Source organism: Bombina bombina, chromosome 5 (assembly GCF_027579735.1).
Source record: "Bombina bombina isolate aBomBom1 chromosome 5, aBomBom1.pri, whole genome shotgun sequence".
Lineage (NCBI taxonomy): Eukaryota > Metazoa > Chordata > Amphibia > Anura > Bombinatoridae > Bombina > Bombina bombina.
In genome coordinates this window covers 485,473,135-485,490,599 of record NC_069503.1, presented here as the reverse complement: position 1 = coordinate 485,490,599, position 17,465 = coordinate 485,473,135, and the positions used below count along the sequence as shown (strand labels likewise).

The 17,465-nt window shown below is 37.8% G+C and overlaps 1 protein-coding gene across 1 annotated transcript in view; it reads right to left on the bottom strand.

Annotated features, from left to right (window-relative positions):
- Positions 1-8,428: 8,428 nt before the first annotated feature.
- Positions 8,429-17,465, bottom strand: part of GALNT4 (polypeptide N-acetylgalactosaminyltransferase 4) — a 220,716-nt gene continuing 211,679 nt past the window's right edge. Inside the window, exons 9-11 of the mRNA XM_053714400.1 lie at positions 15,578-15,688; positions 12,975-13,127; positions 8,429-9,609 (exon numbers count right to left, since the gene is read on the bottom strand). Coding sequence (XP_053570375.1) covers positions 9,478-9,609; positions 12,975-13,127; positions 15,578-15,688 — 396 coding nt within the window. The 3' untranslated portion in view covers positions 8,429-9,477. The remainder of the gene's footprint in view (positions 9,610-12,974; positions 13,128-15,577; positions 15,689-17,465) is intronic.

Here is a 17,465-nt window from a genome sequence, read left to right as displayed (position 1 = left end):
GTTATAGACATTCGTTGGTCAAATGCTCTGTGCCATCCTTCTAGAGTTGTTTGTTCTAGGTAACCCTAGTTTTGTTCTTTCAAAAGTGTTCCACATCGTAATATCGAAAGTAGGTTTTCTTCTTGTACCTTGTTGTAGTTCGCCAATCCAGGTTTTTTCAAAATAATTTAAAAATTCAGATAAAATGTTACTGTTTTGTTTTTCTATTGATTTTACAAAGTCATTAAATGTTTCAACTACATCTTCCACTGGCACAAATGCTAATGCTTCTAAGCATTTTATGATCAGAGCATTTTTTTCATTATTATACAATATTTTTAAGCCCAAAGATTGTATTTTTCTCCACAGGCATTGGGAAAAATGGAAAAAGCATCCATAAATTATTTTATTTTGTAAAAAATTTGTCATGCAATTTATTGCTGCTCTTTCAAAATCTACAATAATTGATATAGGATTGATATCTGGATTTTTTTCTTTTATAATACTAAAAATTAAATTATAAGTTTCCTGATTTTTATTTTTTGATATGCAGTATACTAATGATATGGTATGGTTATCTTCTATTAAAACATGTATTGTATACAACCTAAAGGAGCTGAGTCAAATGTTCCGTCACAGAGCCAGTGTTTTTTTGAAAGAAGATCTACATTTTTTTTTAGTAGACAGAATGATTAAATTTTCACTTTCGTACATGATGAAATCTTCTCCTCTGGTTGTTTTTCTTAAATCATCATTTAAAATGTTTCCATTTGGTGTTGTTCGATGTCTACGTACCATTCTGGCAAGAGTTTCTTTTTTAGGTAGAGCTCCTGCTGCTTTCAAGGGGGAAATTAGATGTGCAATTTTGTATTATGCTTGATGTTACTTCTTCTGAATTTTTAGCAACTTCTTTTATTTTTTCAATTGTTTTCATAGATAAAATTCTTGCTGCATTAGGTGGATGTGAATGATTTGATGCATCTTTTTCAATTATATCATTAATGGTTTTTAGCCTTCCTCCACAAAAACCTTTTTTTTCACATCTCCAATATGTTACATTTTCTTTTTTTTTGTCTACAATGTATGCATAACCTTCATATAACATTTTTCATTTTTCTTCCTCCTTTACACGTCTTTATGAACTCCATTTTTTTAATTTGATGTTTTTTTTAAATTTATTTATTTAAGTGTTTGTGTTGTTTTTTTACCTCAGTAGCCACAATAACATAATTTATGCTTACCTGATAAATTCCTTTCTTCTGTAGTGTGATCAGTCCACGGGTCATCATTACTTCTGGGATATTACTCCTCCCCAACAGGAAGTGCAAGAGGATTCACCCAGCAGAGCTGCATATAGCTCCTCCCCTCTACGTCACTCCCAGTCATTCGACCAAGGACCAACGAGAAAGGAAAAGCCAAGGGTGAAGTGGTGACTGGAGTATAAATTAAAAAATATTTACCTGCCTTAAAAACAGGGCGGGCCGTGGACTGATCACACTACAGAAGAAAGGAATTTATCAGGTAAGCATAAATTATGTTTTCTTCTGTTAAGTGTGATCAGTCCACGGGTCATCATTACTTCTGGGATACCAATACCAAAGCAAAAGTACACGGATGACGGGAGGGATAGGCAGGCTCTTTATACAGAAGGAACCACTGCCTGAAGAACCTTTCTCCCAAAAATAGCCTCCGATGAAGCAAAAGTGTCAAATTTGGAAAATTTGGAAAAAGTATGAAGCGAAGACCAAGTTGCAGCCTTGCAAATCTGTTCAACAGAGGCCTCATTCTTGAAGGCCCAAGTGGAAGCCACAGCTCTAGTAGAATGAGCTGTAATTCTTTCAGGAGGCTGCTGTCCAGCAGTCTCATAAGCTAAACGAATTATGCTACGAAGCCAAAAAGAAAGAGAGGTAGCGGAAGCTTTTTGACCTCTCCTCTGCCCAGAGTAAATGACAAACAGAGAAGACGTTTGTCGAAATTCCTTAGTTGCCTGTAAGTAAAATTTTAGAGCACGGACTACATCCAGGTTGTGCAGTAGACGTTCCTTCTTTGAAGAAGGATTTGGGCATAAAGAAGGAACAACAATCTCTTGATTGATATTCCTGTTAGTAACTACCTTAGGTAAGAACCCAGGTTTAGTACGCAGGACTACCTTATCCGAATGAAAAATCAAATAAGGAGAATCACAATGTAAGGCTGATAATTCAGAGACTCTTCGAGCCGAGGAAATAGCCATTAAAAATAGAACTTTCCAAGATAACAACTTTATATCAATGGAATGAAGGGGTTCAAACGGAACGCCCTGTAAAACATTAAGAACAAGGTTTAAACTCCATGGTGGAGCAACAGTTTTAAACACAGGCTTAATCCTGGTCAAAGCCTGACAAAAAGCCTGGACGTCAGGAACTTCTGACAGACGTTTGTGTAACAGAATGGACAGAGCTGAGATCTGTCCCTTTAATGAACTAGCAGATAAACCCTTTTCTAAACCTTCTTGTAGAAAAGACAATATCCTAGGAATCCTAACCTTACTCCAAGAGTAACCTTTGGATTCACACCAATATAGGTATTTACGCCATATCTTATGGTAAATCTTTCTGGTAACAGGTTTCCTAGCCTGTATTAAGGTATCAATAACTGACTCAGAAAACCCACGTCTTGATAAAATCAAGCGTTCAATTTCCAAGCAGTCAGCTTCAGAGAAGTTAGATTTTGATGTTTGAAGGGACCCTGTATCAGAAGGTCCTGCTTCAGAGGTAGAGACCAAGGTGGACAGGATGACATGTCCACCAGGTCTGCATACCAAGTCCTGCGTGGCCACGCAGGTGCTATTAGAATCACTGATGCTCTCTCTTGTTTGATTCTGGCAATCAATCGAGGAAGCAACGGGAAGGGTGGAAACACGTAAGCCATCCTGAAGTCCCAAGGTGCTGTCAGAGCATCTATCAGGACTGCTCCTGGATCTGGACCCGTAACGAGGAAGCTTGGCGTTCTGTCGAGACGCCATGAGATCTATCTCTGGTTTGCCCCAACGTCGCAGTATTTGGGCAAAGACCTCCGGATGAAGTTCCCACTCCCCCGGATGAAAAGTCTGACGACTTAAGAAATCCGCCTCCCAGTTCTCCACTCCCGGGATGTGGATTGCTGACAGGTGGCAAGAGTGAGACTCTGCCCAGAGAATTATCTTTGATACTTCCATCATAGCTAGGGAGCTTCTTGTCCCTCCCTGATGGTTGATGTAAGCAACAGTCGTGATGTTGTCCGACTGAAACCTGATGAACCCCCGAGTTGTCAACTGGGGCCAAGCCAGGAGGGCATTGAGAACTGCTCTCAATTCCAGAATGTTTATTGGCAGGAGACTCTCCTCCTGACTCCATTGTCCCTGAGCCTTCAGAGAATTCCAGACGGCGCCCCAACCTAGAAGGCTGGCGTCTGTTGTTACAATTGTCCAGTCTGGTCTGCTGAATGGCATCCCCCTGGACAGATGTGGCCGAGAAAGCCACCATAGAAGAGAATTTCTGGTCTCTTGATCCAGATTCAGAGAAGGGGATAAGTCTGAGTAATCCCCATTCCACTGACTTAGCATGCACAGTTGCAGTGGTCTGAGGTGTAAGCGTGCAAAGGGTACTATGTCCAATGCCGCTACCATTAAGCCGATTACCTCCATGCATTGAGCCACTGACGGGTGTTGAATGGAATGTAGGGTGCGGCAAGCACTTTGAAGTCTTGTTAGCCTGTCCTCTGTCAGGTAAATCTTCATTTCTACAGAATCTATAAGAGTCCCCAGGAAGGGAACTCTTGTGAGTGGAACGAGTGAACTCTTCTTTTCGTTCACCTTCCATCCATGTGACCTTAGAAATGCCAGCACTAACTCTGTATGAGACTTGGCAGTTTGAAAGCTTGAAGCTTGTATCAGAATGTCGTCTAGGTATGGAGCTACCGAGATTCCCCGCGGTCTTAGTACCGCCAGAAGAGCACCCAGAACCTTTGTGAAGATTCTTGGAGCTGTAGCCAATCCGAATGGAAGAGCCACAAACTGGTAATGCCTGTCTAGGAAGGCAAACCTTAGGTACCGATAATGATCTTTGTGAATCGGTATGTGAAGGTAAGCATCTTTTAAATCTACAGTGGTCATGTACTGACCCTCTTGGATCATAGGTAAAATTGTCCGAATAGTCTCCATCTTGAACGATGGAACTCTTAGGAATTTGTTTAGGATCTTTAAGTCCAGGATTGGTCTGAAAGTTCCCTCTTTTTTGGGAACCACAAACAGATTTGAGTAAAACCCCTGTCCCTGTTCCGATCATGGAACTGGATGGATTACTCCCATTAACAAGAGCTCTTGTACGCAGCGTAGAAACGCCTCTTTCTTTGTCTGGATTGTTGACAATCTTGACAGATGAAATCTCTCTCTTGGAGGAGAGTATTTGAAGTCCAGAAGGTATCCCTGAGATATTATCTCTAGCGCCCAGGGATCCTGGACATCTCTTGCCCAAGCCTGGGCGAAGAGAGAAAGTCTGCCCCCCACTAGATCCGATCCCGGATCGGGGGCCCTCAATTCATGCTGTTTTAGGGGCAGCAGCAGGTTTCCTGGCCTGCTTGCCCTTGTTCCAGGACTGGTTAGGTTTCCAGCCTTGTCTGTAGCGAGCAACAGCTCCTTCCTGTTTTGGTGCAGAGGAAGTTGATGCTGCTCCTGCTTTGAAATTAGGAAAGGAACGAAAATTAGACTGTCTAGCCTTAACTTTGGCTTTGTCCTGAGGCAGGGCATGGCCTTTACCTCCTGTAATGTCAGCGATAATCTCTTTCAACCCGGGCCCGAATAAGGTCTGCCCTTTGAAAGGTATATTAAGCAATTTAGACTTAGAAGTAACATCAGCTGACCAGGATTTTAGCCACAGCGCCCTGCGTGCCTGAATGGCGAATCCTGAATTCTTCGCCGTAAGTTTAGTAAGATGTACTACGGCCTCCGAAATGAATGAATTAGCTAGTTTAAGGACTCTAAGCCTGTCCGTAATGTCGTCCAGAGTAGCTGAACCAATGTTCTCTTCCAGAGACTCAATCCAGAATGCCGCTGCAGCCGTGATCGGCGCAATGCATGCAAGGGGTTGCAATATAAAACCTTGTTGAACAAACATTTTCTTAAGGTAACCCTCTAACTTTTTATCCATTGGATCTGAAAAAGCACAGCTATCCTCCACCGGGATAGTGGTACGCTTAGCTAAGGTAGAAACTGCTCCCTCCACCTTAGGGACCGTTTGCCATAAATCCCTTGTGGTGGCGTCTATTGGAAACATTTTTCTAAATATCGGAGGGGGTGAGAACGGCACACCGGGTCTATCCCACTCCTTAGTAACAATTTCAGTAAGTCTCTTAGGTATAGGAAAAACCTCAGTACTCGTCGGTACCGCAAAATATTTATCCAACCTACACATTTTCTCTGGTATTGCAACTGTGTTACAATCATTCAGAGCCGCTAACACCTCCCCTAGTAATACACAGAGGTTTTCCAGTTTAAATTTAAAATTTGAAATATCTGAATCCAGTCTGTTTGGATCAGAACCGTCACCCACAGAATGAAGTTCTCCGTCCTCATGTTCTGCCACCTGTGACGCAGTGTCTGACATGGCCCTAATATTATCAGCGCACTCTGTTCTCACCCCAGAGTGATCACGCTTACCTCTTAGTTCTGGTAATTTAGCCAAAACCTCAGTCATAACAGTAGCCATATCCTGTAATGTGATTTGTAATGGCCGCCCAGATGTACTCGGCGCTACAATATCACGCACCTCCCTCTGAGCGGGAGATGTAGGTACTGACACGTGAGGCGAGTTAGTCGGCATAACTCTCCCCTCGTTGTTTGGTGAAATTTGTTCAATTTGTACAGATTGACTTTTATTTAAAGTAGCATCAATACAGTTAGTACATAAATTTCTATTGGGCTCCACTTTGGCATTGCAACAAATGACACAGGTATCATCCTCTGAATCAGACATGTTTAACACACTAGCAAATAAACTTGCAACTTGGAAATACAATTCAATTAGAATAATATTAAAACGTACTGTGCCTTTAAGAAGCACAGAAGATCTATGACAGTTGAAAATTAATAAATTGAAACAGTTATAGCCTCAATCCTTGTAAACAACACAACTTTAGCAAAGGTTTAATCCCATTAGCAAAGATAACAAATTCTGAAAGCAGGAAACAAATTACAGAATAAACGTTTTTTATCTCAGTCAAACTACAATTCTCACAGCTCTGCTGAGAGAAATTACCTCCCTCAAAATAAGTTTTGAAGACCCCTGAGCTCTGTAGAGATGAACCGGATCATGCAGGGAATACAATGAGTTGCTGACTGAAATATTTGATGCGTAGTAAAAGCGCCAAAAAAACGGCCCCTCCCCCTCACACACAGCAGTGAGGGAGAACAGAAACTGTCAGAAAACAGATTAAGCAACTGCCAAGTGGAAAAATAGTGCCCAAACATTTATTCACTCAGTACCTCAGTAAATGAAAACGATTTTACATTCCAGCAAAAACGTTAAACATAATCTCTAGTTATTAAACAGCTTTATGTATTTCTTACAGTGTAATTCTAGTGAAGTACCATTCCCCAGAATACTGAAGTGTAAAGTATACATACATGACATTATATCGGTATGGCAGGATTTTCTCATCAATTCCATTGTCAGAAAATAAAAGCTGCTACATACCTCTATGCAGATTCATCTGCCCGCTGTCCCCTGATCTGAAGTTTACCTCTCCTCAGATGGCCGAGAAACAGCAATATGATCTTAACTACTCCGGCTAAAATCATAGCAAAAACTCTGGTAGATTCTTCTTCAAACTCTGCCAGAGAGGTAATAACACACTCCGGTGCTATTTTAAAATAACAAACTCTTGATTGAAGATATAAAACTAAGTATAATCACCATAGTCCTCTCACACATCCTATCTAGTCGTTGGGTGCAAGAGAATGACTGGGAGTGACGTAGAGGGGAGGAGCTATATGCAGCTCTGCTGGGTGAATCCTCTTGCACTTCCTGTTGGGGAGGAGTAATATCCCAGAAGTAATGATGACCCGTGGACTGATCACACTTAACAGAAGAAATATATTTAAATTCTCCACTTTTTTACTGATGACAATTACGCAATTACGTGATTGTGCTGTTCGGCGTGCAGTCGGAAGCAGTGTATCTCGGACATATGTCTGACGGACGAATGTGCTTCGGCATTTTGTCCGTCGGAATTTTGTCCGAGCACCGTTTTTTGCAGCTAGCTCCCAGTAGTGCATTGCTGCTCTTGCTCTTGATATATGGATAGGAAGTGGAAGCTTAAAAATGCTTGATGATGAAATGCGAGTCTTTAATATTCCACTAAATATTCAGAAATTGTGTTCATCCCATCAAAATAGTAAGTAGCTATTGGTGTTATTAAACTTTTTTTTAATTCTTGCACATACTTACTGTTACTTGTAAATACATTTTGTTATTATATAATTTATGTATGTGTCCGGATCTCTTAAAACAAGTCAGTTTAACCTCCTGTTTGCTGGTACAACTGAATTACTGTGTCGCAAAATGATGTAGGTCTAAAAAGTGTGTCACCAATATGAACAGTTTGGAAAGTTCTGGTATTATCAAATTTGCTTCGTTCCCATGATATTCTGTGTTGAAGAGATACCTAGGTAGGCATCTGGGGCACTACAAGACAGGAAACAGTGCTGCCATCTAGTGCTCTTGTAAATGGATAACATTCTTTCAAAACTGCTGCCACCTACTGCTCCATAAATGGGCTGGCTCCTAAGCATACATCCCTGCTTTTCAACAAAAGATGCCAGGGGAACAAAGAAAAATTGATAATAGAAGTAAATTTGAAAATTGTTTAAAATCGCATGCTCTATCTGAATAATGAAATAATAATTTTGGGTTTCATATGCCTTTACACTACATTCCAGAACTTAAAGGGCTATTATACACTCATTTTTTCTTTGCATAAATGTTTTGTAGATGATCTATTTATAAAGCCCATAAAGTTTTTTATTGTTTTTTTTTTAAATGTATAATTTTGCTTATTTTTAAATAACATTGCTCTGATTTTCAGACTCCTAACCAAGCCCCAGCTACCTTCTCCTGCTTGCTCCTGTTTGTGTAAAGGGTTTTTTCATATGCAAAAGAAGGGGGGGTGTCTTATTTCCCACTTGCAGTGGGCTTTCCAACTGCCTTTTCAACAGAGCTAAACTGACAGCTTCTAAGTAAGTTTTTAAACCATTTTATACTGGATTTTTATATCGGTATCTGTGCATCTTATTCTTTATAGTAGTGTCCATTACATGCAGTTATATGAAAATGAGTGTATACTGTCCCTTTAAGGACGGTTTGTAGAAAATCCCTTTACAAAATGTTTTCTTCTGCAAACCGTATATAATCACAGAATAATTCAGTACAATACATGCCATTGGAAAAAATATTTATTTTATTTCTCAATGATTTTTCTACTTTTCTTATAAACAAATTTAAATTAACACATAGATATAAAGGAACATTGATACAACTTAAAATGGTGATCAGTAGTTTAAAAATCATTTTCATTATTTTAAATTATTTTGTCCCACCAACCTCCTTATTGAATACAAAGGTAAAAAAAAAAATATTTAAAAATATATTCTTTGCCAAGGTATCCTTTGCATCAGATTTACCAGAAATCTGTGCATGATATGTATCTGTAAATATGCATACAAAGGTGCATAGAGATATAGCACTATTTAACAAGGGAATAAAAATGTAGGTACAATTTATAGTTTCCAAACATATAAAAATACCTAAGTAGATTCCAAATACAAAGCAGCTCTATTCAGGAACAGTAAACAAAATAACCCTTCATAAATGTGTTAAGTTAGAATTAGCTATTGATTAGAAAATCACAGGGTGTTCTATGGGATTTAAAGGGTGCAAAAGCACATCCACTCATTCAGCTGTCACTGTCCCTTGCCATTTAGCCCCTGGTGGAAACATCTTCCAACATAAAATTAATTGGTCTTCACTCCAATATTATGATATACTGTGATGTGGTCAACAAGAATTAAACTTTGAAGTTAAGCAATGCCAAGCTATACAATTTTGCATAGGTCTACAAAGGAAAGAACATATTTTCTCTTTCTTCTCTGAAAAATCCCACCACACATTTCAGAATTAGATTCACATCATGAAACATACACAAAACAAAAAAACAATACAGAGGGATTTTGACAAATGCGTTAAGTACCATTCAACAAATATTTAAAAATCTACACAGCAGCCTGCAGTGTGTAAAAGGCACTTTAGAATATTACACAAATAATTAAATGTTGGCAACCAGTTTTATGACAACGCATTTAAATATGGTGAAAAAAAAGTCTTTACAGAAGGAAATTGTTGTGGTTTCAGTTTTTTTCTTTATGAACAAAAGACAATTCCTTTTCAAATTTTGAGTCCATAACTTGCTGGTTTCCTCTATAAATTTCTACCACTCAAACTTCCAAAGTTGATTTTTATTTGAAGCATTACAGTCTTCCATCTGCACATCTGCTTTACCTTCGGACGTACGGTATGAACTAAGGCACATTCCTGAATGTGGATGGTATATTGTTCCATCCTAAAGTGTAAAAGACAAAGAGGACTAACGTTTATATGCGTTACACATATTTGTGTACAAGATTAGTTGTACAAATTATCGAAATTATTTTAAAAACAGGTCACAAACATTAATTCTTAGTCCATAAAATTGACAGTTTTTAAAAGGAACAAAATACGTACCCTCTACATCACTGGACTGCGCTATTTTAGCGAGCCTGCAAGAGGTAGGGAGCGTCTAATAATGCAAGACCTGCGCTATTATACCCAGACAATCCCTTATAATCAGTTAGGTTGTTAAGGGGTTAAGAAACTCACTTTTAAATGGAACAAAGAATAATTTGAGTACAATGTCCCTTTACAAATTGTGCCCACCTCCAGAGGCACTGGAGAACTAGACTGCATACCCGTTATCCTTAAAGAGGACAGGAAACACAAAATGTTTCTTTTAAGGATTCAGATACAGCATTCAATTTTAAACAACTTTCTAATTTACTTCTATTATTTAATTTGCTTTGTTCTCCTGGTATTACCTAGGTAGGCTCCGGAGTGTGAACTACTGGGAGCTACATGCTGATTGGTGGATGCACATATATGACTCTTGTCATTGGCTTACCTGGGCCTTTTGGTTCTTAACTACTGTCAAATTCTGTGTGTTCAGCTAGCTCTCACTAGTGCATTGCAGTTTATTCAACAAAGGATACCAAGAAAATTAAACAAATCAGATAATATAAATAATTTAGAAAGATTTTAAAATCAGATGATTTATCTGAATCATGAAAGAAAAAAATTTGGGTTCCATGTTTCTTTAAGATTGCTTAAAAGCCAATACTACATTATGTCTCACATTTTACCCTTGAGCAACCTCTGATAGCACACACAAACAATTAGAGAAAAGAACACAATATTTGCCAGGCTTTTCACTGGGCTTTGCCCCTAATCTCCTCTACAATATCCAAGGCCTGCACATTTTATAAACAAAATAACAGTTAAAATGTTTTAAACCAGTTGTTTTGATTTTGTCTGAATAGCTGTACATACATACACACACAAACACATAAATACATACACATATATACAATGCCTTGCAAAAGTATTCACCCCCTTGACCTTTTACCTATTTTGTTACATTACAGCCTTAAAGGGACAGTATACTGTAAAATAGTTTTTCCCTTAATGTATTTACAATTGCTTTTTTTACCAACTGCAGAGTAAAAAATGTATGAAAATTAGCTTTTTAAGGTTTATTTGTGTATATTAAAGCTCTTATTTTGTGTTTTGAAGCCACAGCCTAATAAAATAGGTTGAGCTTGTAGATATAATCAGATCTCATTACTGTATCACATTGTGCACATATACCTGCTTCTTTATCTTATATCTGTCCTTAAAACAATCACCAATACTTTGAGAGAACAATGGAAAATCAACATTTTATTACCTTATCTCTGCTTTATCACACTGGGAGTGTAATTTCTTCTGCTGGCTGTGTTTACAAAGCTTATCTATAGCTGGTACGCACGGCCACAAACTTTCAGAATAGGTGGGGATACCACATGCTAAGTTAACAATTTCAAATGCCAATATAAGGGTAAAGGAGCTACTTGTAAACAATTTAATACACTCCAGCAGATAAAGTGGATCATTGGGAACAAATTAAAGGGGAGAAAATTTTTGAGTAAACTGTCCCTTTAAGTTCATGTTTTATTAATCTGAATTTTATGTGATGGATCAGAACACAATAGTCTAAGTTGGTGAAGTGAAATGAGAAAAATATATACATAAAACTATTTTTTAGAAATAGAAAACAGAAAATTGTCATCTGCGTATGTATTCATCCCCTTTGTTATGAAGCCCATAAAAAAGCTCTGGCGCAACCAATTACCTTCAGAAGTCACATAATTAGTGAAATGATGTCCACCTGTGTGCAATCTAAGTGTCACATGATCTGTCATTACATATACACACACCTTTTTTGAAAGGCCCCAGAGGCTGCAACACCTAAGCAAGAGGCACCACTAACCAAACACTGCCATGAAGACCAAGGAACTCTCCAAACAAGTAAGGGACAATGTTGTTGAGAAGTACAAGTCAGGGTTAGGTTATAAAAAAATATCCAAATCTTTGATGATCCCCAGGAGCACCATCAAATCTATCATAACCAAATGGAAAGAACATGGCACAACAGCAAACCTGCCAAGAGACGGCCACCCACCAAAACTCAAGGACCGAGCAAGGAGTACATTAATCAGAGGGGCAGCACAGAGACCTAGGGTAACCCTGGAGGAGCTGCAGAGTTCCACAGCAGAGACTGGAGTATCTGTACATAGGACGACAATAAGCCGTACGCTCCATAGAGTTGGGCTTTATGGCAGAGTGGCAAGAAGAAAGCCATTACTTTCAGCAAAAAACAAAATGACACGTTTTAAGTTTGCAAAAAGGCACGTGGGAGACTCCCAAAATGTATGGAGGAAGGTGCTCTGGTCTGATGAGACTAAAATTTAACTTTTCGGCCATCAAAGAAAACGCTATGTCTGGCACAAACCAAACATATCAAATCACCCAAAGAACACCATCCCCACGGTGAAACATGGTGATGGCAGTATCATGTTGTGGGGATGTTTTTCAGCAGCCAGGACTGGGAAACTGGTCAGAGTTGAGGGAAAGATGGATGGTGCTAAATACAGGGATATTCTTGAGCAAAACCTGTACCACTCTGTGTGTGATTTGAGGCTAGGACGGATGTTCACCTTCCAGCAGGACAATGACCCCAAACACACTGCTAAAGCAACACTTGAGTGGTTTAAGGGGAAACATGTAAATGTGTTGGAATGGCCTAGTCAAAGCCCAGACCTCAATCCAATAGAAAATCTGTGGTCAGACTTAAAGATTGCTGTTCACAAGCGCAAACTATCCAACTTGAAGGAGCTGGGGCAGTTTTGCAAGGAGGAATGGGCAAAAATCCCAGTAGTAAGATGTGGCAAGCTCATAGAGAGTGCGATTGCCGCAAAAGGTGGCTCTACAAAGTATTGACTTTAGGGGGGTGAATAGTTATGCACATTGACTTTTTCTGTTATTTTGTCCTATTTGTTGTTTGCTTCACAATAAAAAAACAAATAAAAAAAAAACATCTTCAAAGTTGTGGGCATGTTCTGTAAATTAAATGATGCAAATCCTCAAACAATCTATGTTAATTTCAGGTTGTGAGGCAACAAAACACGAAAAATGCCAAGGGGGGTGAATACTTTTGCAAGGCATTGTACACACATACACATATATATATATGCACACACAATTTAATGTTGCTTTTAGTTTGGAATGTATATGTATCTATCTAGCTATCTAAACAAAAACACTCCAAAAAAAATATATACTTTTTTTTGTACTTACATGTTTAAATTCCCAAATAATATTTTCTGGAATGGGGGTACTATCTTTTGCACATTGTCTCATTCCAATGTAGGTCTGATGTTCAGGCACTTCCGCACATAATTCAGTAACGGAATTAAAGCGAATTTCCTTGTTGCTTGTATATTCAAAGAACTGAAACACAGAAATCAAGATTCATTCGGCATTGTATACAATAGTGTCAACATCATGTCTGACAGTTGCAGTTTGGGTATAATAACACTTCTAACTATTTTGTAATATAAAGTGTAAATGACCAATCAAATAGGTGCTTTTATGGCAGTTAAGAATAAGTTTGATGTACATCACATACTCAAATATATTGTGACTCTCTGTTGTCCTCTCCAAAATTATGTATCACATGAAAATTTATGGAAACTCTGTACAATTACAAACAATGAATTTCATCAAAAATGTGTAGATTTTCATGGAATTTTTTACTTTAAGTTCCATCAAATATTTTTTAAATTTTCTGTGGTATATATTTTCAAGATACACATGCTTTTAGAAGAGGGGTTTACAAATCCAAGGTGCCAGGTCGCCATGGAGATTAAAATGGTGACTTGGCTCCCTTTGAAGCTGTTTAACAAGTTTGCTACTGCTTCTTTTTACTGCTCTGTTCTTTCCACTTGTTGCTGGGAGCTGACAAATATTTTTTGGTAAATAAACTGAAATACTTAAAGGGACAGTCTAGTAAAAATTAAACTTTCATGATTCAGATAGAGCATGTCCTTTTAAACAACTTTCCAATTTACTTTTATCATTACATTTGCTTTGTTTCTTTTGGTGTACTTTGTTGAAAACTAAACCTAGGAAGGCTCATATGCTAATTTGAATTTGATCGTAAAGGCCGCCTCTTATCTGAATGCATTTGACAGTTTTTCACAGCTAGAGGGTGTTACTTCACGTGTGCCATATAGATAACATTGTGCTCCCGCTCGTGGAGTTAGTTACGAGAGGGCACTGATTGGCTAAAATGCAAGTCTGTCAAAAGAACTGAAATAAGGGGACAGTCTGCAGAGGCTTAGCTACAAGGTAATCACAGAGGTAAAAAGTGTATTAATATAACTGTGTTGGTTGTGCAAAACTGGGGAATGGGGAATAAATGGATTATCTATCTTTTTAAACAATGCAAATTCTGGAGTAAACGGTCCCATTAAAGAGAAAAGAAACCCCAAAAATGTTTTGTGATTCAGACAGAGTATAGTATTAAAAAACAGTTTCCAATGTACTTCTATAACAACATTTGCTACATTCCCATGGTATGCCTGGTTGAAGAGATACCTACATAGGTGTCTAGCGCACTAAATGGAAGGAAACAGCGCTGCCATCTACTGCTCTTGCAAATCTATAACATTCGTGAAAACACTGCTGCAATATAGTGTTGCTGAACTTGCGTATGTCCCTGAGTTTCAACGAAAGATACACAGAAAACAAAGAAAATATGATAATAGGAGTAAATTAGAAAGTGGTTTAAAATTACATGAATGAAAAATCTTGGTTTTCCTGTCCCATTAAGGGTTTTTAAAAAAGCATAAAATGAACTCAGCAATATTACTTAGGGGATACTGATGTTTAATGATAACTGATAGGTATTTGTAAATCATCTATTGTCTGCAATAAGGTACTGTATGTATTTTATTTTTGGTGATTTAACTGCCATATTATAGGGCCTTTGTTAGACCCTCTAAGTGTAATAACTGTCACCAGCTTACTAAGTATCAGAGGCAGAACTTTCACATATAGGAGTCCATTTCGGAGACCCATCGTTTCAGAATCTACTGAAATGAAAGTTAAAGGGACATGAAACCCATTTTTTTTTATTTAATGATATAGAAAGAGCATGCAATTTTAAAAAAACTTTCTAATTTACTTCTATTATCTAATTTGTCTTATTCTCTTGATATTCTTTGCTGAAAAGCATATCTAGATAGGCTCAGTAGCTGCTGATTGGTTGCTGCACTTAGAAGCCTCAGGTGATTGGCTCACCCATGTGCATTGCTTTTTCTTCAACTAAGGATATCTAAAAAATTAAGCAACATAAATAATAGAAGTAAATTTGATTGTTGTTTAAATTTGTATTCTCTTTCTGAATCATGAAATAATTTTTTGGGGTTTAGTGTCCTTTAAGAAGCAGCCGTTATAAGATCCGTTCTGATTGGAATGATTGGCAGCCCCTGCTTGCAGCCGATTAGCCAGCAGTAAGCAGGGGGCAATAAATGCCGATATCATGTTGCTATCAGGGGAGACAGCACTGTAGAAAAAGAATATGATAGTAAAAAGTCAGGATTGGCTCCAACAAATAAGACAAGTGGTGGGGAGAGTTTGGACATTGAAAAACAATTGCAGTAAATAATATGTTAATTTATGCCTAAAAGTTGTAATACATGACTGGTATTTTAGCTGACACGTTGTGTGTCCCTTTAAACCTTTTCCCTTGCCAACATGAAGAAAGGGGCATTTACAAGAACAGGCATTGTGTGCATATTAGAACATGCTGAGCTTCTCTTCAGTACAAGTAAAGTCTGTCTCTAAGTATTATGTGTCTTATGGTGCTGACCAATGCTTTTAGAGGAAATAGTTACCTGGTTACCACCTTGTCCGTGGCACCCAAACAGGGAAATATGAGCTCCAGTAGGGTTGTGATCTGGGGCGTTGTAATCCAAACACTCAGAGGATATTCCCATACTGCGGATCTAAATTAATTAATAATCATTTTAGTTTTCTACTTTTCAGTAAACCAATGCAATACATAAGCAACATAAGGGACAGTGTACTGTGATTCCCCTCCCCCCCTCTCTTTTAGTGTGTTCCCAATGATCAAATTTACCTGCTGGAGTGTAGTAAAGTGTTTAAAAATAACACCTTTACCTTTATTTGTCCTTTGATGTAGCTGATTTTGCCCGTTTTATCCCCACCTATACTGAATATTTGATTATTTAAAGGGACACTGAACCCAAATGTTTTCTTCCGTGATTCAGATAGAGCATGCAATTTTAAGCAACTTTCTAATTTACTCCTATTATCACATTTTCTTCATTCTCTTGGTATCTTTATTTGAAAAGCAAGAATGTAAGTTTAGATGCCGGCCCATTTTTGGTGAACAACCTGGGTTGTCCTTGCTGATTGGACAGCACCAATAAACAAGTGCTGTCCATGGTTCTGAACCCCAAATTTGCTGGCTCCTTAGCTTAGGTGCCTTCTTTTTCAAATAAAGATAGCAAGAGACAGAAGAAAAATTGATAATAGCAGTAAATTAGAAAGTTGCTTAAAATTGCATGCTCTATATGAATCATGAAAGAAAAATTTTTTGGGTTCAGTGTCCCTTTAAGTACTGGTTATAGAAAAGATATACAAACAAGAAGATTTAGAAGTAATAATGCTTCCAGTGGGGGTGGCACTGAAAGATAATATAATTTTACTTTTCCATTATTCTCTCTGAAAATCAGTCTCGCTGTGAATAGAGTGAGAAATAGAAGGATTTTTTTTACAAATATAAAGATAAGCTAATGAGGTCTACTTCAAACTCAGCCCATTTTAATTGGTTGTGATTTATATTAGCAGAGACAACAATCTCATATACAAATATACCTAAAGGAGCAATTTCCCATACATTTTATACTCTGCAGCTGGTATAATAAGCCACTAGAAACACATTAAGAGGAAATAATTTTACAGTATGCTGTAATTTAAAGAGAAAACTATCTCAAACTAGGCATGGGAATTCGGGATCATTCGTGATGATCCAAATGCGGCAGAAATTGGCTTCTTGCGTCATTTGGCTCTTTTTAGAGACACATTTATTCTTGTAAAAGTGAAACACACGAAAATTTGTACAAATCCAGATCTTAGTGTGTTTCACTTTCGCAAGAATAAATGTGTTTATATAACTATAGGGTTGATCACAATCTTACACTTGTTTTCAGTAGATAAGGATTTGATTTCTGAACATTGCCTGATATTGCCAGTGTGTTTTTACAGTGATCACAATCCCTAAATGCTTCTGCCGTTAATACCACCGAAGCGCAAAATCTTTACATCCCTAAAACATACAAAATTGTTATCTAAACAAAACTGTGAAAAGCGGTTCTTTGCTGTAAAAATAGTTCTCGTTATTAGCTTGAATAAAACAATAAAGAAAATATGTGCAAGACTGAGCGGTCTTACGCGTTTCGGCTAAACTGTTGTGCCGTAATCATAGACCAATCAAAATTGTTATCTGCATCACTAATTTCATGATACAAAACAAAATGTGTACAATTAATGATAAACAAAATGGAGATTTTGCGGGTTTATAGATTACATCACAGGCTGCGCTGAATGGTGTGTGTGTTGATTGATTCCTTTTTGTAGCATGTAGTGATGCCAATAGGTGTCGTGTGCATTTAACCCTTAGTGTTTCATAATCATAGAGATATTGGTATAGTGGGCATGTGTGTGTGTGTTAAGCTATCAAATTAGCAAATTTATATT